Source organism: Pristis pectinata, chromosome 5 (genome assembly GCF_009764475.1).
Source record: "Pristis pectinata isolate sPriPec2 chromosome 5, sPriPec2.1.pri, whole genome shotgun sequence".
NCBI classification, from domain to species: Eukaryota; Metazoa; Chordata; class Chondrichthyes; order Rhinopristiformes; family Pristidae; genus Pristis; species Pristis pectinata.
The window spans coordinates 5,137,306-5,162,496 of NC_067409.1; the positions used below are offsets into that span (position 1 = coordinate 5,137,306).

The window sequence follows — 25,191 nt, forward strand, 5'->3', positions numbered from 1 at the left end:
GACGTCTGGTCCTAGACTCTCCCACCACTGGAAACATCCTCTCCACGTCCACTCAATCCAGGCCTTTCAATATTTGTTAGGTTTCAATGAGATTCCCCCTCATCCATCTAAACTCCAGTGAGTACAGGCCCAGAGCCAGCAAACGCCCCTCATACGTTAACCCTTTCATCCCCGGGATCATTCTTGTAAACCTCCTCTGGACCCTCTCCAATGCCAGCACATCCTTCCTTAGATATGGGGCCCAAAACTGCTCACAGTATTCCAAATGTGGTCTGACCAACACCTTATAAAGCCTCAGCATTACATCCTTGCTTTTATGTTCTAGTCCTCTCGAAATGAATGCTAACATTGCCTTTGCCTTCCTTACTGCCGACTCAACCTGCAAGTTAACCTTCAGGGAATCCTGCACTAGGACTCCCAAGTCCCTTTACAGCTCCAATTTCTGAATTCTCTCCCCATTTAGAAAATAGTCTACACCTTTATTCCTTCTGCCAAAGTGCATGACCGTACACTTCCCTACGCTGTATTCCATCAGCCACTTCTTTGCCCATTCTCCCAACCTGTCCAAGTCCTTCTGCAGACTCCCTGCTTCAACACTGCCTGCCCCACTACCTATCTTCGTATCACCCACAAACTTGACCACAAAGCCATCAATTCCGTCATCCAGATCATTGATCTAGAACGTGAAAAGTAGTGGACCCAACACTGACCCCTGCGGAACACCACTAGTCACCGGCAGCCAACCAGAAAAGGCCCCCTTTATTCCCACTCTTTGCCTTCTGCCAGTCAGCCAATCTTCTATCCATGTCTTTCAATGAGATCCCCCTCATTCTTCTAAACTCCAGCGAGTACAAACCCAGGGACATCAAACGCACGTCATACGTTAACCCTTTCATCCCTGGGATCATTCTCATAAACCTCCTCTGGACCCTCTCCACTGCCAGCACATCCTTCCTTAGATATGGGGCCCAAAACTGCTCACAATACTCCAAATGTGGTCTGACCAACGCCTTATGAAGCCTCAGCATTACACCCTTGCTTTTATATTCTAGTCCTCTCGAAATGAGTTAGCTCCTACCTCGTTTAGCAGCCTCATGTGCGGAACCTCGGCAAAGCCTTCTGAAAATCCAAGTAAACAACAGCCACTGACTCTCCTTTGTCTATCCTGCTTATTACATCCTCAAAGAATTCCATCAGATTTGTCAGGCAAGATCCCCCCTTGAGGAAACCATGCTGACTTTGGCCTATTTTATCATGAGCTTCCAAGTACCCTAAAACCTCATCCTTAATGATGGACTCTAAAACCTTACCAACCACTGAAGTCAGGCTAACTGGCCTATAATGTCCTGTCTTTTGCCTCCCTCCCTTCTTAAAAAGGATGGAGTGACATTTGCAATTTTCCAGTCCTCTGGAACCATTCCTGACTCTCCCCACTTCCCCTTCTCCCCCCACGCCCACTCTCTCCCCCAGTTTACCTGAAGTTCGTGGAAGGTGAAGCCTGCCAGCTGGGTGATCTGATTGGCTGCCAGGTACAGGACCCGTAGGTGCTGCAACCCCTTGAAGATGCTGCGGTCCAGTTGTTGGATCCGGTTGCCATTGAGCGCAAGCTCCACCAGGGAGCGCTGTTGGGTCAGGGCTCCAGCCTCTATAGTGTCCAGGCTGTTGTTCTGAATGTAGAGGTTCTGGAGTTTGGAGAGATGGGAAAAGTCCTTACAACGGATGCGAGTGATACTATTGTCTTGCAGGAATATTGTCTGAAAGAATCCAAGAAGAAAAATATTCCTTTTAATTATTTGTTCATGGAGTGTGGTCACCGTCAACATCGGTTGACCATGCCTGTGTCCCAGGACTGGGAGGCTGGCTGGGCGATATCAAACCAAATTCATAGCTGTGCGCTTGGGGTCACATAAATAGGACCGGGCAAGGGCTTGGGTGAATTAGGTGGGATTTTGCAGCATTCGCATTGTTTCGTGGTTATGCAGCAGCTAGTCATTGACTTCAGGAAGCAGGGTGGTGTACGTGCCCCTGTCTACATCAGTGGTGCCGAGGTGGAGATGGTTCCAAGGTGTAAATATCACCAACAATTTGTCCTAGTCCAGCCACGTGGATACTACAGCCAATAAAACACACCAATGCCTCTACTTCCTCAGAAGAGTAAGGAAATTTGACATGTCCCTGAAGACTCTTACAAGTTTTTAATACCAGTTCCTATCCAGCAGCATCACGGCTTGGTATAGTAACTGCTTTAGCCAAGACTGTAAGAAACTGCAGAGAGTTGTGGACACAGCCCAGTCCATCACGCAAACCAGCCTCCCCTCCATTGACACTGCCTACCCTTCCTGCTGCCTCGGGAAAGCAGCCAACGTAATCAAAGACCCCTCCCACCCCAGACATTCTTTCTTCTACCCCCCCCCCCAATCAGGCAGAAGATACAAAAACCTGAAAGCACGTACCACCAGGCTCAAGGATAGCTTCTATCCTGCTGTTATGAGACTATTGAACGGTCCCCAGTACGATAAGATGCACTGCCTGCACTACACTTTCTCTGTAACTTTATTCTGCATTCTGTTATTGTTTTTACCCTGTACTGCCTTGATGCACTGTGTAATGAATTGATCTGTATGGACGGTATGCAAGACAAGTTTTTCACTGTACCTTCGTACAAGTGACAATAATAAACCAATTTACCACTGGAGCAGCCCTTCACCTGGGGAGGCACATCTTCAGCCTGTTAACACAGAGGGAAGCCTTTCAGCTGTTAGCTTTCTGACAGGAATATGCATGTCCATTACTCATGCTAAGATAAAGGTTCTTTATCTGTCCTGGGTTGGTTGGGAGCATGACCTCCTCTGAAGCTCTTGGCCCAAGTCCCCCCGATGTAGATCTGCCTAACACCCGAACTCAAGCAGCACTGGAGCCAAACGTCTGCTGAGACTTTGACCCAAGACCTTGTCTGCCCTCCCAAGTGGATGCAAAAGGTCCACTGTGGCATTTGAAGGAGAGCAGGGAAGTTCTTCCTGGAACACTTTCACCTCTAACCTCAGTGAACCAGATTATCTGGTCTGTTGCTGTCTGTAGGAGCTCCCGTGTTCAATTAGTTGCCATTACACTTCAATGTACTTCATTGGCTTTTGGACATCGTTGAGTTACAAAAGAGACAACAGGCTCAATAGTGTAGCAGTTAGCTTAACGCTTTAAAGCGCCAGCGAGCCGGGTTCAATTCCAGCCACTGTCTGTAAGGAGTTTGTACGTTCTCCCTGTGTCTGCATGGGTTTCCTCCGGGTGCTCCAGTTTCCTCCCACATTCCAAAAAAACGTACAGGTTAGGAAGTTGTGGGCATGCTTTGTTGGCACCGGAAGCGTGGCGACACCTGCGGGCTGCCCCCAGAACACTCTACACAAAAAGATGCATTTCACTGTGTGTTTCAATGTACATGTGACTAATAAAGAAATCTTATCTTATCTAAAAATCTCAGATTTTCAAGGTCATTATAAACTCTGAAGAGATTGATGATCCCTGTGACTACCTCGCTAGGCAGATTGTACCTGGTCAGCATTTGGAGGGGAGATCACCCAGGATTCTGGACGGGAAAAAGCTGACACAAGCAGTGTTATACAGTCATACAGCACAGAAACAGGCCATTCGGCCCAACTTGTCCATGCCGACCAAGATAACAGCACACAATTTGCATCTCATTGGCTGTCACATTGAAGTTCTGAAAAAAAATGGTCGTGTTTAATGTCGAGTTGTCCTATTCCTTACAACAAATGTATTAAGATAATTGCCCGAACCTTTCCCTTTTTAATTCTAGTGCCAATATTAAATTTGTAGGAAGAATGACCACTGTATTGTGTACAAAATGAACATCTTCTATTTCTGTAATGTCAGATTGTTCCAAAGCACTTTACAGCCAATGAGGTCCTTTATAAGGTGTTGTCCTGTGGTAGGAAATCTCAGCGACCAATCTGTACACAGCAAGCTCCCACAAACTGTTGACAGATGGATAATTGCTGGCCAGGACAGCGGGAAGAATCCTGCTCTTCTTTGGGGATTGATTCACAGGATTTATTACCTGAAGGAGCAGACAAGGCTTTAGTTTAACATCACTTTCAAAAGAAGGCACCTCCAATCATGCAGCACACCTCAGAGCTGCATTGGAGGAGATGCACGTGCTCACATCTAGGGGATGCGACGGGAACTCACAACCTCCTGGGTCAGAGGTGAGAATGCTAAGCACGGAGCCATAGCTGTTGCTGCATGCAATGCTCCTTCTGGAAGTCCTGGAAACAGGCCCTTCAGCCCAACTGGTCCATGCCGACCAAGATGCCAATCTAAGCTAGTCCCATTTGCTGGCATTTCTGGGTGAAAAAGTTGCCCCACAGGTTCCTATTAAATCTCTCTCCTCTCACCTTAAACCTATGCCCTCTAAGTTCTTGATTCCCCAACCCTGGGGGAAAAGACTGTGTTCATTCACCCTATCTATGCCTCTCATGATGTTATACACCTCTATAAGATCACCCCTCCTCCTACGCTCCAATGGAAAAATGTCCCAACCTGCTCAACCTCTCTCCATAACTCAGTGCCTCGAGACACGGCAACATGCTCGTAAATCTCCTTTGCACTCTTTCCAGATTAATGGCATCTTTCCCAATAGCAGGCTGCATCACTTGGCTCAGGACCTTACCTGGGTAAAAGCAGGAATATTGGTTGGAACGGCCGTCAAGCCCAGAGATCCACATTCCACCGTCGTACTGTAGCACCGGCATCCTGCCAGGCAACCCCAGGACCTGAAGCCCTGGACACTGAGTAATACAAGTGTGGCAATGAAATCCATCCAGCCAGACCGGAGGACCTGTGTGAAAATAAACAGTTGACCAACTTCCATGTAGATAGTCCCCACTTAACAGGCCTTTGCAACTAGCATCTGGTATCCACGTCATTTCAATCACTCTGGATGACTCCCATCCATTGTTGCCCTTGTGGAGGTATCTCTCCATGGTTTCAGGTAGGGAGTTAAGAAGTTAGAGAATCAGGATCAGTTTATCATCACTGAATTATATGTCATGAAATTTGTTGTTTTGCAGCAGCAGTACAGTGAGAAGACATAATATTACTATAAATTACAAAATAAATAAATAGTGCAATAAAAAAGGAATAACGAGGTAATGTTCATGGACCATTCAGAAATCTGATGGCAGAGGGGAAGAAGCTGTTCTTAAGCCATTGAATGTGGGTCTTCAAGCTCCTGTACCTCCTCCCCGATGGTAGTAACAAGAAGAGGGCATGTCCCGGATGGTGAGGGCATGCCGCCTTCTTGAGGCACCGCCTCTTGAAGATGTCCTCAATGGCGGGGAGGGTTGTGCCCGTGACGGAGCTGGCTGAGTCTACAACCCTCTGCAGCCTCTCGCGATCCTGTGCATTGGAGCCTCCATACCAGGCTGTGATGCAGCCAGTCAGAATGCTCTCCACCATACATCTGTAGAAATTTGCAAGAGTCTTTGGTGACGTACCGAATCTCCTCAAACTCCTAACAAAGTAGAGCCACTGGTGTGCCTTCTTCGTGATTGCATCTATGTGTCGGGCCCAGTAACAGTGATGGAATAAAGATGTATTTCAGCCAAGGGGTTCCAGGATGATGAAGAAATGGTGATATATGTCAGATGAAAGGTCATCAACCTTAAATATTACCTCTTGTTTGTCTCTCCACAGATGCTACCTGACCTAGCATTTTCAGTTTTTACTCCAGATTTGCAGTATCTGTGGATTTTTGCTCCTGGTTAATATATTTCAGGTATGGAATTCCAGGATTTAGACACTGCTGTGGTGAGGGAAGGAGTGGCAGTGTTTTCCCAAGGAGCTGGTTCCGCTGGAGGTTGTTGCTTTGACAGGTGCAGTTGAAGGTTCACCTTCCTGTACCAGTCTCTCCCTGGAAGATTCCTCGGAAGGTCAAAAAGCAGTGGTAACAAGATTCAGAGAGTCGTTCAGCACAGAAACAGGCCCTTCAGCCCACCTGGTCCTTGCCGACCTTTTATGCCCAGCTACAGTAATCCCACCTGCCCACATTAGGACCACATCCTTCTATGCCTTGCCTATTTGTCTGAATACCTCTTAAACAAAGTGATCATATCTGATTCCACCACCATTCTCTGTATAAAAAAAAACCCTTGGGTCTCCTTTAAAACTCCTCCTCTCAGCTTAAATCCATGCCCTCCTGTTTTTGATACCATGGGGAAAAAAAAGTTTGACTACTTACCCTATCGGTGCCTCTCATAATGTTATAAATCTTGGTCAGGCCACCCCTCAGCCTCCTCCTCTCCAGAGTAAACAGTCCCAGCCTGTCCAATTTTTGCGCATAACAAAAGTCCTCCGATCCAGGCAACATCCTGGTAAATCTCCTCTGCACTCTCTCTCTCCAGCCCATTCTGGAAGATTATTGTGTGTGGGGCTCTTATTCCAACTGCACATTGTGCCAGGACTATGCTGAATCTCCATGAAGCATGGAGAACTACTAAAACATTGTTTATTAAATCATCTTCAACCACTCTGCACGTGTTCACATAGAACATACATGTCAGACATTCACACACAACACACCTTGTTTTGTTTGAATATGAAGAATGGTTCACATATTCACACTATATAAAATTTAATCTCTCTGTGGGATTTCTTTGATCTTCTCAAAGGAACCTGCATCATTGGCATTATATCCACCTCCTGTCTTGAAGAAGGTGTTACATCTTGTGTTGTTTCTTCCATAGTTGTCACTGGATCAACTTATCGAATACATTCATCATCACATTACCCTCCGGTATTCTCTGACAGGGATTAGGGTGATTTACACTTCTAATTCTGTCTCCTATTTTCACACTTTTTAACTGCATGTCCAAATTATCACCCCAACATCCTCTTTCCAAATGTCAAATTCATTAAGTGGTGTTATCACACAAACTGTCACATGGTGTAATATGTCTCTCACATAGCTTGAGTCACAATTTTATTTCTGTCTGAATTGCTTCTCTTCCATCCTGCTCCCTCCCCAGATGTGGATGATGAGGTTTGTGGATTTGGCCGAGCTAAACTATCGTGGGTTGAGCCTTCTGCCTGTTAACACGAGTACAACCTGTAGGGGAATGTGGTGTCGCTCTGTAGTTGAACAAAAAGGATCTGCTAATCAATGTCTCATTGTTCAACTTAACTAAATCTTGCTCTACTCGATCCACCAATGCTCCTTTGATGATTCTCACTGATCTCAGAGAGTTGCGTTTGAAACAGGACAATCAGCCCAAGTTGTTCACACCGACCAGAGGGTGTATTAATTAATCCCAGCACTTGGTCCACAGCCTTCTATGCCTAAGCGAGTAAAGTGCTCGTCTAGACACTTCTAAAATGCTGTCAGTGACCCAGATTCAACCTTCTGGACCAGCCTGCCATGTGGAACCTTGTTAGAAGCCTTGCTAAAGTCCATGTGGACAACATCTACCGCCTTGCCTTCATCAATTTTCTTAGTAACCTCCTCAGATTTCAGGGGCAAGATTTTCTATGCACAAAACCTCTAATCAATCCCTGCCTTTCCAAATGATCATAAACCCTATCTCTAAAAGTTTTTTTCCCCAATAGTCTTTCTATTACTGACATATGGCTCACCAGTCTATAGTTTCCTGACTTACCCCTACTGCCCTTCTTGAATATGGGAACAACATTAGCCACCCAGCAGTCTTCTGGTACCTCAACCATGGCTAAAGATGATGCAAAAATCTCTGCCAGACCTCCAGCAATCTCCTCCCTTGCTTCTCTTGATCCCCCTGGGATAGATTTCATCTATGAGTGGTAAGTACCTGGAACACACTACCTGAGGAAGTAGTTGAAACTGGGTCGCCCCCAGAACTCAAGACGAGCACTTAAATCACTTGGGCTTCGAAGGCTACTGTCCAAGTGCTGGATGAAGGGATCACCACGGAAGAGTGCACACTGGTCAGTGTGGACGAGTTGGGCTGAATGGCCTGTTTCTGTGCTGTGTGATTCCATGACAAAAAGAAGCCTTATGCCAGCTAACAAAAACAAGGCTGACATAGCCACACACTTCTCTGCAAGAACTAGAGTCATGCAGCATAGATAAGGCCCTTCGGCCCACCATGTCAAGACTGGCCATCAACACTACTCCCACTTACCAACATCTGGTCGGTCACCTCATCTGCCTCAGTGATTCAAGTACACGTCCAGGACTGAACCTGCCCTCACTGCAAAGGGCGTGTGTACAGAAGCGAAGTACCAGATCAGTCCCCGCTCCATGTGCTGTCAATCCACAACAAATGAATACAGTACAGTATAAATGAATACCTCTTGCCTGCTCCTGTCAAGGACTCTTGAAACCCTCCTGGACCTTCCTCCTCTGGGTGAGTCCGTAAGTCGGTGGGAAGGACGACTCACTGATGCCACTCCCTGAACCAGCACTTCCCGAAACATCCTGACCTTTGTTCAAGGGCCTTCATTACTGCCTCACGCCCAGTCAGCAGCTAATGTGTAACCTGCACTGTTCTGCTGCCTTTGTCCACCACGCCGTCCCACCCGGTAGTGTAGCGGTTAGCGTAACGTTATTACAGCGCCAGCCCGGGTTCAATTCCGGCCGCTGTCTGTAAGGGGTTTGTACGTTCTCCCCGCGTCTGCGTGGGTTTCCTCCGGGTGCTCCGGTTTCCTCCCACATGCCAAAGACGTACGGGTTAGGAAGTTGCGGGCGTGCTATGTTGGCGCCGGAAGCGTGGCGACACTTGTGGGCTGCCCCCAGAACACACAAGGCAAAAGATGCATTTCACAGTGGGTTTCGATGTACATGAGACGAATAAAGATATCTTACCTTACTGCCCTAAACTGCTCCCTCTCAGTCCCACTGCAGGGTCTCCACCTGAAACATCGACGTACACCTTTTGCATCCACAGATGCTGCTCGACCCACTGAATTCTTCCAGCGTTGTGTTTATGTTCTAGATCCCCGCATCTGCAGTCCCTTTAACCTGCACAGTGACCAGCTGGTGTCATTCACATAGAACAGAACAGGAACAGGCCCTTCGGCCCACAATGTCTGTGCTGAACATGATGCCGAATTAAACTGAATCTCTTCTGCCTGCACGTGATCCACATCCCTCCATTCCCTGCATATTCATGTGTCTGTCTAACAGCTTTTTAAACACCACTATTGTATCTGCCTCTACCACCACCCCTGGCAGCCCGTTCCAGGCCCCCACCACTCTCTGTGTAAAAAAACTTGCCCCGCACATCTCCTTTGAACTAACCCCCTCTCACCTTAAAACTATGCCCTCTAGTATTTGACATGGCTACCCTGGGAAAGAGACTCTGGCTATCTACCCTGTCTATGCCTCTCATAATCTTATAAACCTCTATCAGGTCTCCTCTCAGTCTCCGTTGCTCCAGAGAAAACAACCCAAGTTTATCCAACCTCTCCTTATAGCTCATACCCTCTAATCCAAAACCCCTTCTTCACCCTCTGCAAAGCCTCCACATCCTTCCTTTAACAGGGCGACCAGAACTGCACACAATACTCCAAGTGCGGCCTAATCAAAGTTTTATACAGCTGCAGCAGGAATTTAAGCAGAGGAGACAGTGTGTTTCAATCACACCTAGAGCACACTAAAACATCCCACAAACATCATTATCAATGAAGATTTGACAGCTAGCCAGGTGAGTTCAGATGACTAGAGCTGGAATTTATGGCGTGCCTTAAAGAAAGGAGAGGTAGTGAGGCAGGGAAGTTTGGGGAGCGAATTACAGAGCTTGAAATCTTGGCTGGCTACGTGGTGGAGCAGTTACACAGCAGAACAGGCCAGAACTGGACCACCACAGTAGCGCAGCGGGTAGAGCTGCTGCCTTGCAGTGCAAGTGACCTGGGTTCGATCCTGACCTCCGGCTCTGTCTGTGCGGAGTTTGCACATTCTCCCTGTGTCCACATGGGCTTCCCCCGGGTGCTCCGGTTTCCTCCCACAAGGCGTGTTGGAAGGTTAATCGGCAACTGTAGATTGACCCCAATGTGGAGAGGATAAATGGGATTTGTGTGGGATTGGTGTAAATGGGTGGCTGGTGGTCGGCATGGACTCGATGGGCTGAAGGGCCTGTTTCCCAGCTGTTTCCACGTCTCTGAGGCAGAAGTCTGAGGGTTGTGGGGCTGGAGGAAGTTACAAAGGTAGGACAGCTCAGGGAGGGATTTCAGAAGTTGGGATAAATGTCCTGTTTGACCAGGAGTCACTCCAGCTCAGTTAATCGCTGGACGGGACTTGGTACAAGTCAGGATATTGGCCACTGAGCAAAGATGAACTTGTGGCTTTCACTCCCAGTCACACCCCTGCCACACACAGGTTTCCTCCCACGTTCCAAAAGACATACGGGTTAGGAAGTTGTGGGCGTGCTATGTTGGCGCCAGAAGCGTGGCGACACTTGCGGGCTGCCCCCAGAACACTCTGTGCAAAAAGATGTATTTCACTGTGTGTTTCGATGTACATGTGACTAATAAAGATACCTAACCTGCAGCCTGCCTCCCACAGACGTGGGTCACTGCCTTAACATCTGTGGACAGATCTCTGCTGCCACTGCTGGTCACGAGGGATCTGTAATGCAGGCCCGGTTCACGGACAGGATTAAATTCAAGTAATTAAGTAACAGTGGACGTTGAAAATACAGCTGGCAATAGGAACCGTGAGACCACTGGGTTGTCGCAAAGCCCCATCTGGTTCACTAATATCCCTCGGGGAGGAACCTGCTCAGGGCTCTCCCTGGGACATCTACCCCACAGGGGTTCAAAGCTGCCTGGAATCAGGGAAGGAGAAATAAATTATAAAAAAGAAAGAGGTCTGCCTGCCGTTTCTCTGTGGAGAACGTTCCCCTGCCGGTCCAGCCCTGCAGATGGCCTGGATGTCGATGGTTTAGTTATGACAGACTCAGCCAGCCAGTGGTGTTGGCAGGACGGGCACCACGCCCGGTCTCACAGCTCAGGACGGGCACACGCTGCGGGGCTGGGACAGAGAGCTCAGTGTCCGCTCACAGGGCTGGATATCACTGCCAAACATTCAGCAGAGCGGTGAGGTAGCTCAGCCCTCCTGTTCCCCCATCCTCCTCACCCCACCCCCTTACCCTGCCCACATTCCCCTCCCGCTTCCCAGCCCTCCCATCCCCTTTCACTCCCCACCCCTCCACCCCCCTCCCTCACCATCCCACTCCCTCCCCTCCCCCACCCCTTCTCGCTTCACCACACCCCCCCACCCCCCCACATCCACCACTCCATTACCCTCCCTACCCCACCCCTCCCCTCCCCAAACACCCTCCCTTCCCCACCCCTCCCCTCCCCAAACACCCTCCCTTCCCCACCCCTCCCCTCCCCAAACACCCTCCCTTCCCCACCCCTCCCCAAACACCCTCCCTTCCCCACCCCTCCCCAAACACCCTCCCTGCCCCAACCCTCCCCAAACACCCTCCCTACCCCACCCCTCCCCTCCCCAAACACCCTCCCTACCCCACCCCTCCCCTCCCCAAACACCCTCCCTACCCCACCCCTCCCCTCCCCAAACACCCTCCCTACCCCACCCCTCCCTTCCCCAAACACCCTCCCTACCCCACCCCTCCCCAAACACCCTCCCTTCCCCACCCCTCCCCTCCCCAAACACCCTCCCTTCCCCACCCCTCCCCTCCCCAAACACCCTCCCTACCCCAACCCTCCCCTCCCCAAACACTCCCTTCCCCACCCCTCCCCAAACACCGTTCCTTCCCCACCCATCCCACCCCTCCCCTAACACCCCCCAAACACCCTCCCTTCCCCACCCTCTTCCCCTCCCACGCCACCCTTCCCCCCACCCCTTCACCTCCCACTCCTCCTCTCTCCCCACCTGTCCCCTTCCTTTCCCCTCCCTACCCTTCAATATTCCCTCCTCACCATCACCCTCCCTCCACTTCCCCACTTCTTCCCTCCCCTCATCCCCCTGCCCTTCACCCCTCCCCACCCGTCACCTGCTCTTACCCCTACCCCAACCCCCTCCCCTCTGATTCCACACCCCTACCCTCCTTTCTCCCTACCCTTCTCCCTCTTTCCCTCCATCCTACCCAATACTCAGAACATCTCCCCCCCCCAACCTACCTTCCCCTTCCCACTCCAGTACCACTCCTTACCGGTTTGCCCTCTCTCTCCCTCCCACCATCCCACTCCATTCCCCTCCCCTCACGGAACCTCCGCCCTCCTCCTTCTCGCACATCCACCGAATCCCACTGCTCTCCCTTCATCTCCCTGCCTCTCCCCTTCCCTTCTCCCCCTCATCCTCCCCCTCTCCTCTCCCCGGTTTAGCCCTTGTATCCCTGCCCCTGATGTCTTACTTTGGCCTCAAAAGGCAGCACACTCAGCTCTGAGTTAGAGACTGGGCCCCAGGTTAACAGATTAGAATCATACAACACAGGGCCAGGCCTTCAGCCCATCATATCTGTGCCAATCAAGTACCTATCCATACGAGTCCCATTTTCCAGCCCTTGGTCCAGAGCCTTGGTGATTCAAATGCTTGCCTAGATGCTTCTTAAACGTTGTGAGAGTGGGTAGTGGGTTTCTCAGGTGGGATACGATTAAGAACATGGATGAAGCCTCCAAGAAGGAGATCAAGGAACATCCTCAAGAGTAAGATGGCTGGTTCTTGATCCCCATTAATGTGAGGCCAAGAAATATGGTGGACCAGGTGCCCAGGCACGTTACCTGAAATCTTACCATGAACCGTTTTGATCTGTGACAAGTAAACCTATAACTGTTACACAGGAAAAAACCTCAGATACACCAAGGACTTTTCACCACTTGCGAGACACGTCAGGAGTGTGATGGCAGTCTCTCCACTTGCCTGGTTGAGTGCAGTTCCAACAACACTCGTGAAGTTTGACATCATCCAAGTCAAGGCAGCCCACTGGATTGACATCCCAGCCCACCACCTGAAACAGTCACTCTCTCCACCACCGAAGCACAATGCAGTGTGCATTGTCTATTAAATGCACCGCAGTTACTCACCCAGGCACCTCCCAAACCCACAACGCAACCACCAAGGACAAGGGAAACAGGTGGTGGGGAACATCGCTCCTCCAAGCTGTACGCCATCCTAACTTTGAAATCTATCACCAGTCCTTCATCGTCACTGGGTCTAAGTCCTGGAACTCACTCCCCAGTACCATTGAGGGAACACCTCCACCAAAAGCGGTTCACGGAGTTGACCTCAGGGCAAATAAGTTGCTGGCATTGGCAGCACCGTCCAATTTCCCAAAAAATGAACTCAAGACAAACAACGGAACTGGATTTGATGGAGACACCAAAGACTGCAGATGCTGGGATCTGGAGCAACACACCATCTGCTGGAGGAACTCAGCGGGCCAGACAGTATCTGTGGAGGGAAATGGACAGTCGACGTTCGGTCGAGGCCTTTCATCTGGACTAGATTTGATACCTGGCGGATCTTGTGTCTGCTGGAAGCTCTGCCCACTTTCTGAGAAAGTCTGGCCTACAAGTAACTCCTGTCCCAGGCCACACAGTGGCCAATAAAAGCTGCTTGGACAGGGGAAACCTTATCCCAAGAAGGAAACCAGATACAATGATGTCCCCGTGTATACTACAGTGATTCCACCCTCCATAGGAAGGTACATCAGACAGGAGGCCATTCAGCCCCTCAAACCTGTCCCACTTTCAGTCAGACCACAGCTGATTGGAATCTTCACTCTATTTGCCTACCTCGAGTCTGTATCTCTCTTCCGTCTTCAAAAATCCACCAATTCCAGTTCTCCATTCACCACTCCCCCTTCCCTGATGCCCAGCCACAAAAGCTCTTCGAGGAAGGGTTTTCCAGATTTCCACTGCTGTTCACAGGAAGAAGTGTTTCCCAACATCAGCTCTGGGCAGACGGACTTGAATTTGAATGGCTGGGTGAGGTTGCCTGCTACCAGCGCCAGTCTTCGGCTCGGGATCACGAGCCCATCTCTGTAGATTTTATGATTCTCGTGCAACTAAGGCAGGGAAGCTTCGAGTGTTGACGGGGAGCTGGTGATAGCTGACATGCGAGAAGATCTAAAGCGTCAGTCCCGGGAGAACCTGTCAAAGGGAACGCTCACAGATTTGAGTTGACAGGTTGAGACGTGCTTCAAAATGGCTCTTAAATAAAAGAGAGGATTGGTTGTGTTGTGATAGACTCCAGTGGGAGCTGACACTGTGAGCATCAGCTGGGGCAGCATGCCGAATAAATCCTGCAGGCAGCAATACCAGAGCCCCCAGACCACACCCCGAGGGTGCAGAAGAGGTTTTACCAAGATGCTGCCTGGATTAGAGGGCACGTGCTATGAGGAGAGGTTGGACAAACTTGGGTTGTTCTCTCTGGAGCGGCGGAGGCTGAGGGGAGATCTGACAGAGGTTTATAAGATTATGAGAGGCATGGATAGAGTAGACAGCCGGTATCTTTTCCCCAGGGTTAATACCAGAGGACATGCATTTAAAGTGAGAGGGGGTAAGTTCAAAGGAGATGTGTGGGGCAAGATTTTTTTTATGCAGAGAGTGGTGGGTGTCTGGAATGAGCTGGTGGTGGTGGAGGCAGATACGATAGGGGCATTCAAGAATCTCTTAGATAGGCACATGTGAGGGAAATGGAGGGATATGGACATTGTGTAGGCAGAAGGGATTAGTTAGCAGGCTCTTCGAACCACGACTTCCGAGTGGCAGCGGGACAAGCACAGTGCACGGAGGGTTTTGTCCAGCTCTTCTCCAATCTGCTGCCACACTGCTCACCACTGTGAGGGTCTCCCCACTCACCCTCAAACCCCACACCCAATCCCATCCCACATCCTGCCCTGTACTGCACAATCCCACAGCCTGGCACTGGGACACCAGCAGCACTACTTGGTTAGGAGCTTGAGGAGATTCAGGCTGTCAAAGACTTTTTACAAATTTCTACAGATGTACAGTGGAGAGCATTCTGACTGGTTACATCTCCGCCTGGTATGGAGGCTCCAATGTACAGAATCACGAGAGGCTGCAGAGGGTTGTATGTAGACTCAGCCAGCTCCATCATAGGCGCAACCCTCCCCACCATCGAGGACATCTTCAAGAGGTGGATCCTCAAGAAGGTGGCATCCATCACTAAGGACCCTCACCACCCAGGACATGCCCTCCGTCAGGGAGGTGGTACAGGAGCCTGCAGACCCACACTCAACGATTCAGGAACAGCTTCTTCCCCTCCGCCATCACATTTCTGAACGGTCCATGAACGCATGAACACCGCCTCATTATTCCCTTTTTTTTTTGCATTATTTATTTTGTAATTTATAGTGATCTTATGTCTTTGCACTGTACTGCTGCCACAAAACAACAAATTTCCTGTCATACAAGTCAGCAATAATAAATCTGACTCTGCATTCCAGGTACAACCAACCTTGGCCTGATCCCAGGAGTTGCTCCCTTACCTTTCCCTTAAATCCTCAATCCCACACCTGATAATCCCAGGATCCCTAACTGGATCTTTCCTTATCACACCTTCCCTGTATCTCTTATTCCCAGGGATTTGTTGCAGGATCCATGGCGGCATGCTATTACTATGGAACTAAAACTCTCAGCACAGAAGTGGGGAATTAAGTGATTCTGAAGTGAAAATCTGGTATTGGGAATGGGAAACATGAAACTGTTGGACTGTTGTAACACCACTGTTTGCAGAATCTCGGATGGCAATGAGGAGATGTACAGGAGTGAGATAGATCAGCTGGTTGAGTGGTGTTGCAACAACAACCTTGCACTCAACATCCACAAGAGCAAGGAATTGATTGTAGACTTCAGGAAGGGGAAGTCGGGAGAACACACACCAGTCCTCATTGAGGGGTCAGCGGTGGAAAGGGTGAGCAGCTTCAAGTTCCTCAGCATCAACATCTCAGAGGATCTATCCTGGGCCCAACACATTGATGCAATCACGAAGAAGGTACGCCAGCAGCTCTACTTCATTAGGAGTTTGAGGAGATTTGGTATGACACCAAAGACTCTTGCAAATTTCTACAGATATACAGTGGAGAGCATTCAGGCGGTTCCATCACCGCCTGGTTATGGAGGCTCCAATGCGCAGGATCGAAAGAGGCTGCAGAGGGTTGTAGACTCAGCCAGCTCCATCACATCATCAAGGACATCTTCAAGAGACGGTGCCTCAAGAAGGCGGCATCCATCATTAACGGCCCTCACCACCCGGGACATGCCCTCTTCTTGTTACTACCATCAGGGAGGAGGTACAAGAGCCTGAAGACCCACACTCAACGTTTCAGGAACAGCTTCTTCCCCTCCGCCATCACATTTCTGAACGGTCCATGAACACTACCTCATTATTCCTCTTTTGCATTATTTATTTATTTTTGTAACTTATAGTAACTTTTATGTCTTGCACTGCACTGCTGCCGCAAAACAACAAGTTTCACGACATATGTCAGTGATAATAAATCTGATTCTGAAATCCAGCTACTTCCCTGATGTCCTTGAGTGAGGAAATTCCTGTCCTTATCTATGGACCCTAAAGCATGGTGATTCTGTTGTGATGGCTCAGCAAGGCTCTCAGTTCTGGGACAGTTTGAGACGGGAATAAATGCTGTCAAACATTCTGTGAACAAATTAATTAATAAATAAAACTATTTCCTGCTCTCTTCTGGTAGGATCTACTACAACACACATCCCGAAGAATTTATTACTGGAATCCACTATCTTAACACATAATCTCCAGGCAGGTCACTGCACCACACAATTTCAGGAATCCACTAACAGATGGTACTGTCTAGTTCTTAACATACATTCCTTGGAATCTGTTACTTGATCCCAGGTCCCACTATAGTGAGAGAGCCACTGATCTCCTTCTTTATCATCCTGTCTCTGTGATCTATTACAGGATCACACACTAAAGGGTAGCCAGTACTGAATTTTGTACATGCAATGGGATCTATCCTGGATTCCTAATCTACCTTCATCACACATAGAGTCATAGAGCAATACAGCACGGACACAGGCCCTTTGGCCCAACCAGTCCTTGCTGACCACGGTGCCCAACCAGCTAGTCCCAATTCCCTGCATTCGGCCCATGTCCCTCCAAGCCCTGCCCCTCCATGTACCTATCCAAGTGCTTCTTAAATGACACTATTGAACCTGCCTCACCCACTTCCTCTGGCAGCTCGTTCCATATACCCACCACCGTCTGCGTGAAAAAGTTGCCCCTCAGGTCCCTTTTAAATCTTTCCCCCCTCACCCTAAACCTACGCCCCCGAGTTTTGGACTCCCCCACCCTGGGCAAAAGACTGTTACCATCTGACTCTCATAATTTCAAACACTTCTATAAGGTCACCGCTCTTTCTCCTACGTTCCAAGGAATGTAGCCTGGCCAACCTCTCCCTATATCTCAGGCCCTGTAGTCCTGGCAACATCCTGGCAAATCTTTTCTGCACTCTTTCCAGTTTAACTACATCTTTTCTAACATTGGGTGATAGTAACAGATCCTATGGAATCTATTACTGGATCTTCTTGCCCCTTCTTCATTAATGGGTCACCAGGGATCTACTGATGTCCTTTCCTCCTTATTCATTATCCCTTTGACCAAATTAATACACCCATTACTTGAAAGACTTCAAACCCCTCAGCATTTTTCCCGATGGAAATGCCGGGTGTTGGAAGGAGCCGAGGAATGTGACCTGGTTTCGGTGGCCTGGTGTGACTGCATTCATTCTCAGGGAACTAATGTGTCTGTACCAAACCCTCGAACATCAGGAGCTGACAGCTTCAATTACTTCTGCTCCATAGTAAACAGATAATGAGCATGTATCAAAACGCCAGGAACAACCAGATAACAGAGACTGACAGGAGATTCAGGCTCGAAAAGGTTGGCAAGGGAACAAAGTGTTTATATTTAGATCATTTTCAGGATCTGAGTGTCACTGGCAAGACCAGCATTTATTACCTACCCCTAATTGCCCTCAAAGGTGGTGGTGAGCTGCCTTCTTGAACCACCAAGTAACCTGCTGGAGGAACCCAGTGGGTCGAGCAGCATCTGTGGAGGGTAGAAAGGAATTGTCGATGTTTCGAGTCTAAACACCGCATCATTACAACCCTGATTTCGACCTGAAACGTCGAGAATTCCTTCCCCTCCCCCCCCCAAATGCTGCCCGACCCACCGAGTTCCTCCAGCAGGTCGCATGTTGCTCCAGGTTCCAGCATCTGCCGTCTCTTGAGCATCCTCGAACCACTGCATTCCTGGTGAAGGTGCTCCCACTGTGCTGATGGGGAGGGAGTTCCAGGATTGAGACCCAGTGATGATGGCGATATACTTCCAAGGAGGAGAGTGGTTGCAGCTGGGAGTTATGTTAGAAGGGAAGTCACTTCTGGCAGGGAAAAGGAAGGCCTCCCAGAGGCAACGTCATGGAAATTCTTGGTACCAGAGCAGACATGACAGAGGCAGAGAAACTGAGAGAATGGAATGGATTAGAATGCCTCTTATTGGAAAATTGCTTCAGTTGACAGAAGTTACATCATACACCGAGAACAAAATCAGAATCAGGTTTATTGTCACTGACATATGTCGTGAAATTTGTTGTTTTGTGGCAGCAGTACAGCGCAAGACATAAAAATTACTACAAGTTACAAAAATAAATAAATGGTGCAAGAGAGGAATAATGAGGTAATGTTTATAGGTTCATGGACCGTTCAGAAATCTGATGGCGGAGGGGAAGAAACTGTTCCTGAATCGTTGAGTGTGGAGCTCCTCCCCGATGGTAGTAATGAGAAGAGGGCATGTCCCCGGTGGTGAGGGTCCTTAATAATGGATGTTGCCTTCTTGAGGCACCACCTCGTGAAGGTGTCCTTGATGTCCTGCAAAGGACATCTCCTTCCATTACTATTGACTAAGGCAGTATGCTTCCTACTACAATTATAATTAACTAAAGAGAGCCAGGTCTTACATTGAGGTTAACTGCTCCAATTTATCCCCTGCTACCCTTCACATGTAGAGAAGCAGTTTAGAACTTTTCATGCAACAAATTGATTCAGTCGACAGAAGTCACTTCCTGCACTGAGAATGCGTTTTGCAGATGGCTTCTTTGGATGCCGCTGACCCAGAGAGACTGCTTCGTACAGCAACAGATGTTAACTAAAGAAATGCAAATTGGGAGGAGGCGTAGGTGAGGCAGCTGTGGGGGTCTGTTGATCGCGAACATCCCAGAGAGGGCGAAAGAGAGGGCAGGAAGGGGGAGGGAGGAGTTTGATATGGACCATGTGAAAATGAGAGCAGGATTGAAATTGGCAGCAAAGGTGTAACATCTTTGAGTTATGAAGGAGTGAAGTCAGTCCTCACTAACAAAACTGCACTAAAAACAATTATGTCACCTGGCCGGCCTTGTTCTCCAGTCCGTCACAGAATTCCCTCCTGTACTCTCCATCCCCCTGCCCCTCACTGTAAACACAATGTCACTGAACTGAAACATTTGACTCTGTTTCTCTCTCCTGAGATGCTAACTGAGTGTTTTTGGAATTTTGTGCTCTCGATTACAACCCGTAACTCATTCCTGCGCATCCATTATTCTACATCTGAAATGCCCCATTCCCTTGATTAAATTCCAACCTGCAAAATCAGGTCGTCGAGTTTTCTGTCATGCACACAAGTACGGTGAGGTACAGGGACAATGAAAACCTTGCTTGCAGCAGCATCACAGGCATGTAGATTCAGACAACACACAAAACATAAATTATACATAAAATATACATAAATTATTCAAGACAGTGAAGAGAAAAAAACATGCAAAACAAGATATTATTGCAAAAAAAAAGACAAGTCCATCCTAGTGCAAAAAAACACAAATCAGAGACTCCTGTTATTCTATATATAAATCCCCAAACCTTTCATAGAGGCTGCAGCCTGTAACTCACTCCTGGGATCTGTTATTCTATAATATAAACCCCCAATCCCCTGGATACAAGAACACAAGAAAGATACCAGGAACAGGTCACTAGGCCCTTCAAACCTGCCTGCCATCCAATGTGATTATGGCTCATCATGAAAATTGCCTCCACAACCTTGTAACTCATTCCTAGGTATCTGCTTATGCATCAGGGCATGTATTTTCTTAGGCGCCCGAGAAGATTTGGCTTGTCCGCGAATGTGCTACAGAAAGTACCTGAGTTGTTTCTCAGCCTGGTACGGTAACTGCTCTGCTCTGGACTAACGGAACCTGCAGGGAGCGGTAAACACTGCCCAGTCCGTCACAGACTCAACACTTCCATCCAGTCCACCTTCACCGTGTGTTGCTTCAGGAACGTTAACAGTATCGTCGAGGATGCCTCCCACCCCGGCCATTCCCTCTTCTCTCTCCTACCTTCTGGGAGAAGATACAGGAGCTTGAAAGCCCGGACGACCAGACTCAAGAGCAGCTCCTTCCCCACTGCTGTCAGACTTCTGAACCACTCACCTCTTTCACATCCCCTTCCTGGTGGTGCTGCCGTATTCTCGAACTCTTAATTCTACCTCCGTTACCTCTGTGGGCAGGCACGGTAGTGTAGCGGTTAGTGTAACGCCATTACAGCGCCAGTGACCTGGGTTTAATCCCCGCCGCTGTCTGTAAGGAGTTTGTACATTCTCCCTGTGTCTGTGTGGGTTTCCTCCTGGTGCTCCGGTTTCCTCCCACATTCCAAGGACGTACAGGTTAGGAAGTTGTGGGCATGCTATGTTGATGCCATAAGCGTGGTGACACTTGCGGGCTGCCCCCAGCACACTCTACGCAAAAGATGCATTTCACTGTGTGTTTCAATGTACATGTAACTAATAAAGAAATCTTATCTTATTAATTCCGTTATTGTTACTTTAGCATCCAGTTTTGCACTGCTTCAGTTTGCACTCTTCTGCTGTTTTTCAACAATGGGTGCATTTATTGCAGTATGTATTATGACCATGTAGACTGGTTACTCTGTGAGCTTCATGTGAGCAAGGAATTTCATTGCACCCTGGTGTATATGACAATAAACTAATCTGAATCTGCTATTCTGTATATAAATCATCCCCTCCATCAGCCTGTAACACATCCCCAGGCATCTCACCAATGCTCTCACTAGGATTACACATTCACGGATCCATTGTTCAAAATCCTGCCAGACGGCACCTGAGACATTGCTGGAACTAGGGGGCTTGAAAAAGATTTACGAGGATGTTTCTGGGACTGAAGGTTTGAGTTACACAGAGACAATGAACAGACTGGGGCTTTTTTCCCCCTGGACCGTAGGAGACTGAGGGGTGACTTTATAGAAGTTTATAAAATCATGAGGGGCATCGATAGGGAGAATGATCAGTCTTTTTCCTAGGGTAGAGGAGTCCGAAACTAGAGGGCATGGTTTAAGGTAAGAGGGGAAAGATTTAAAGGGGACCTGAGGGGCAACATTCTCCACACAGAGGGTGGTGGGTGTATAGAACGAGCTGCCAGAGGAAGCAGTAGAGGTGGGTACAGTTACAATGTTTAAGAGACATTTTAACAGGTACATGGATAGGAAAGGTTTAAGGGGTATGTGAGGCAAATGGGACAAACTCATACTTGGTCGGCATGGACAAGTCGGGCTGAAGGGCCTGTTGCTGTTCTGTATAACACTATGACTCCAGTACAATTGAGAAAGTACCTTCGGTACCTGAACAGCAATGGTGAATACACTTCACCCCATTCCTGGTGGCCAGCTAAAGAAGACCAGTAAACAACATCATAGAACAAAGAACACAGAACTGTACAGCACAGGAACAGGCCCTCTGCACAGAACATGATGCCAAATTAATGATTAGCATAACGCTATTACAGCGCCAGCGACCCCGGTTCAATTCCAGCCGCTGTCTGTAAGGAGTTTGTACATTCTCCCCGTATAAGCGTGGGTTTCCTCCGGGTGCTCCGGTTTCCTCCCACATTCCAAAAGACATACGGGTTAGGAAGTTGTGGGCACGCTGTGTTGGCGCTGGAAGTGTGGCGACACTTGCGGGCTGTCCCCAGCACACTCTACACAACAGATGCATTTCACTGTGTGTTTCGATGTACATGTGACTAATAAAGAAATCTAACCTATCTAAATCTCTTCTGCATGCATCTCCATTCTAAAAGCCTCTTAAACAGCATTATCATATTTACTTCCTTCACCACCCCTGGCAGTCTGTTCCAGGCACCCACCACTCTGTGTATAAAAAACTTGCCCTGCACATCCCTTTAAACTTTCTCCTTTTCACCTTAAATGCATGTCCAGATGTGCACATGCGCTGTACACCATAACAGATATGTTATTCAGGATCAGTGGTGTTCTACTTGAAAGACCAAAATCATTCTTGAGAAAAGGTGGTGACATAATTTACTCAGTCTTTCAAATACAAAGTGCAGAAATTATGCGAATGACATATATGCACCATTATAGCTTTCAGTAGCTGAACTTCCTTTTAAATACTTAAAGAGTGCAACACTATTACAGCGCCAGCGACCAGGGTTCAATTCCAGCCGCTGTCAGTAAGGAGTTTGTATGTTCTCCCTATGACTGTGTGGGTTTCCTCCGGGTGCTCCGGTTTCCTCCCACATTCCAAAGATGTACTGGTTAGGAAGTTGTGGGCATGCTATGTTGGCGCCGGAAGCGTGGCGACACTCGTGGGCTGCCCCCAGAACACTCGATGCATTTCACTGTGTGTTTCGATGTACATGTGACTAATAAAGATATCTGAACTTATCTTATATTCCCATATCCTCTACATGGAACACATGTGGAATATTTACCAGCACTGCCCATGGAATATTTCCAATGCCTGTACCTGGACAAGCTGTAAATAGACTATTCTAACATCCTCCTCATGAAATAGTCACATGTTCTGCACGTGGAGTATTCCCATGGAATTTCCTGCTACTTACACATGCAACATTCACACATCCTGCTCAGGAAACATTCCCATACCCTGCAGCAAGAAGTGGGTGATCGAACACAAGGCATTGGCTCACTCACTTATCAATTGGACCTTGTTCTTGCCCATCCATCACTGGTGGGTGTATCTCTATGCCAACATTGGTAGAAGTGACCACTGCACAGTCCTTGTGGAGATAAGAGTCCCACTTTCAAACTGAGGACAACTTCATGTTGTGTGGGACTGTAGTTGTACTGAATGGGATAGATTCAGAACGTCTCGGGCAGCTCAACACTGGGCACCCAGGAGCAGCAGCCAGAACGTAGACCACACTCTGTAACCTCACGGGCTGGTATGTCCCATCCCCAGAGCCGGGGGATCAGGCCTGGTTCCATGAGGGGGGCAGAGGGCATGTTGGGAGCAGCCCAGAAATGGTGAGGGACCAGCCCTGGTGAAACTGCAATACCAGACTATCCACGTGCTAAACTGTAAGAACAGCATCCAGTAGATAGAGCCACACATTCCCACAACTCATGGACCACAGCACAAGAAACTACAGAGAGTTTTGGACACAGCTCAGCACATCACAGAAACCAGCCTCCCCTCCATGGACTCTTCGGTAAAGTAGCCAACTTGATCAAAGACCCCACCCACCCCGGACATTCTCTCTTCTCCCCCTCCCATTGGGCAGAAGATACAAAAGCCTGAAAGCACGTACCACCAGGCTCAAGGACAGCTTCTATCCCACTGCTATAAGACTATTGAATAGAACCTTTGACCTCACAATCTATCTCGTCATGGCCCTTGCACCTTATTGTCTACCTGCACTGCACTTTCTCAGTTCACTATATTCTGCATTCTGTTATTGCTTTTTTTTACTATCTCAATGTTTTAAGAGATTTATTTTAATATCTCTCTATTAGTCACATGTACATCGAAACACAGTGAGTGTTCTGGGGGCAGCCCACAAGTGTCACCACGCTTCCGGTGCCAGCATAGCATGCCCACAACTTCCTAACCTGCAAATCTTTTGGAACCGTGGGAGGAAACCGGAGCACCTGGAGGAAACCCACCCAGACACGGGGAGAACGTACAAACTTCTTACAGACAGTGGCCGGATTTGAACCCGGGTTGCTGGCGCTGTAAAGCGTTACACTAACCTCTACACTACCGTGCCTGCATGTAATGTACTTATATTTTGAAACTGTCTGTATAGATGGCTTGCAAAACTAAGTTTTTCACTGCACCTCAGCACACGTAACAATAAAGCAACCACCAATTACCAGATCAAAGGTTTGTAGTCCCAGTACATCTCATTGTGAATGATGGTGGACCATTGAACAGGTAATGGAGGAGGTTGTTCCATCCTCGGAGATGGTGGGACCAGCTCACCAGTGACAGAGACCAGGCTGAAGCATTCGGAAGCGCGCTCAACCAGAAGCACCGAATGGATGATTGATCGCGGCTTCCTCCCGAGATTCCCGCCGTCACTGAAACCGGTCTTCAGCCGGTTCAACCCACTCCGGGTGTTATCCAGGAATGGCAGAGAGCAACAATCACAGGAGAGGCTCTGGGACTGGACAATGTCCCAGCTATTGTACTGAAGACCGGCACCCCAGAAATAGCTGTGACTCCAGCCAAGCTGTTCCTGTACGGTTACAGCACTGGCATCTACCCGACAATGGGGAAAGTTGTCCAGGGACGGCCGGTCCACATAAAGCAGGACAATCCTTTTTCAATCTTTTTACTAATTCTCAAATTAGTACAAAATAATATATATAACATTAGTAATTCTACATCTGGTGCAGGGAGATCATGATAGCAATCATAACAGTTAAAATATATAATCACAAGGAGGAAAAAAAAGTAATCTAGACCTCCTGCTCTCTTGTTAAGTGAACAAATACAAAAGGAAAGATTGAAAAGAAATGAAATTTAATTCTATGAAAGAAGGGCCCCAAATCAAAAAAAATTTTGATAATAAACCAAAAAAAACCCAAAAACTTCAAAAAAAAACTGGACTGATATTTCTTCAATTAAGAAGAAAGAGAAACATTACTATGTCGTCATCTCCGCTCCTCTGCATTCAAGGGTTATTGAGAGGGATCTGAGAAAGGTCAGCTTATATCATATGGAAATATTGAATAAATGGACTCCAAACTTCCTCAAATTTAAGCGAAGGATCAACAGTCCCACTCCTAATTTTTTCTAAGTTTGAACAAGCTATAGTTTGAGAAAACCACTGAAAAGTGGTGGGGGGGTATTGGATCCTTCCATTT

The 25,191-nt window shown here is 48.2% G+C and overlaps 1 protein-coding gene across 1 annotated transcript in view; it reads right to left on the minus strand.

The window, feature by feature from the left end:
- Window positions 1-25,191, minus strand: part of LOC127571023 (leucine-rich repeat-containing protein 24-like) — a 50,333-nt gene that overhangs the window by 20,918 nt on the left and 4,224 nt on the right. The window contains 2 exon segments of the mRNA XM_052017005.1: window positions 1,476-1,754; window positions 4,685-4,852. Of these exon segments, the coding sequence (XP_051872965.1) occupies window positions 1,476-1,754; window positions 4,685-4,834 (429 nt within the window). The 5' untranslated portion in view covers window positions 4,835-4,852.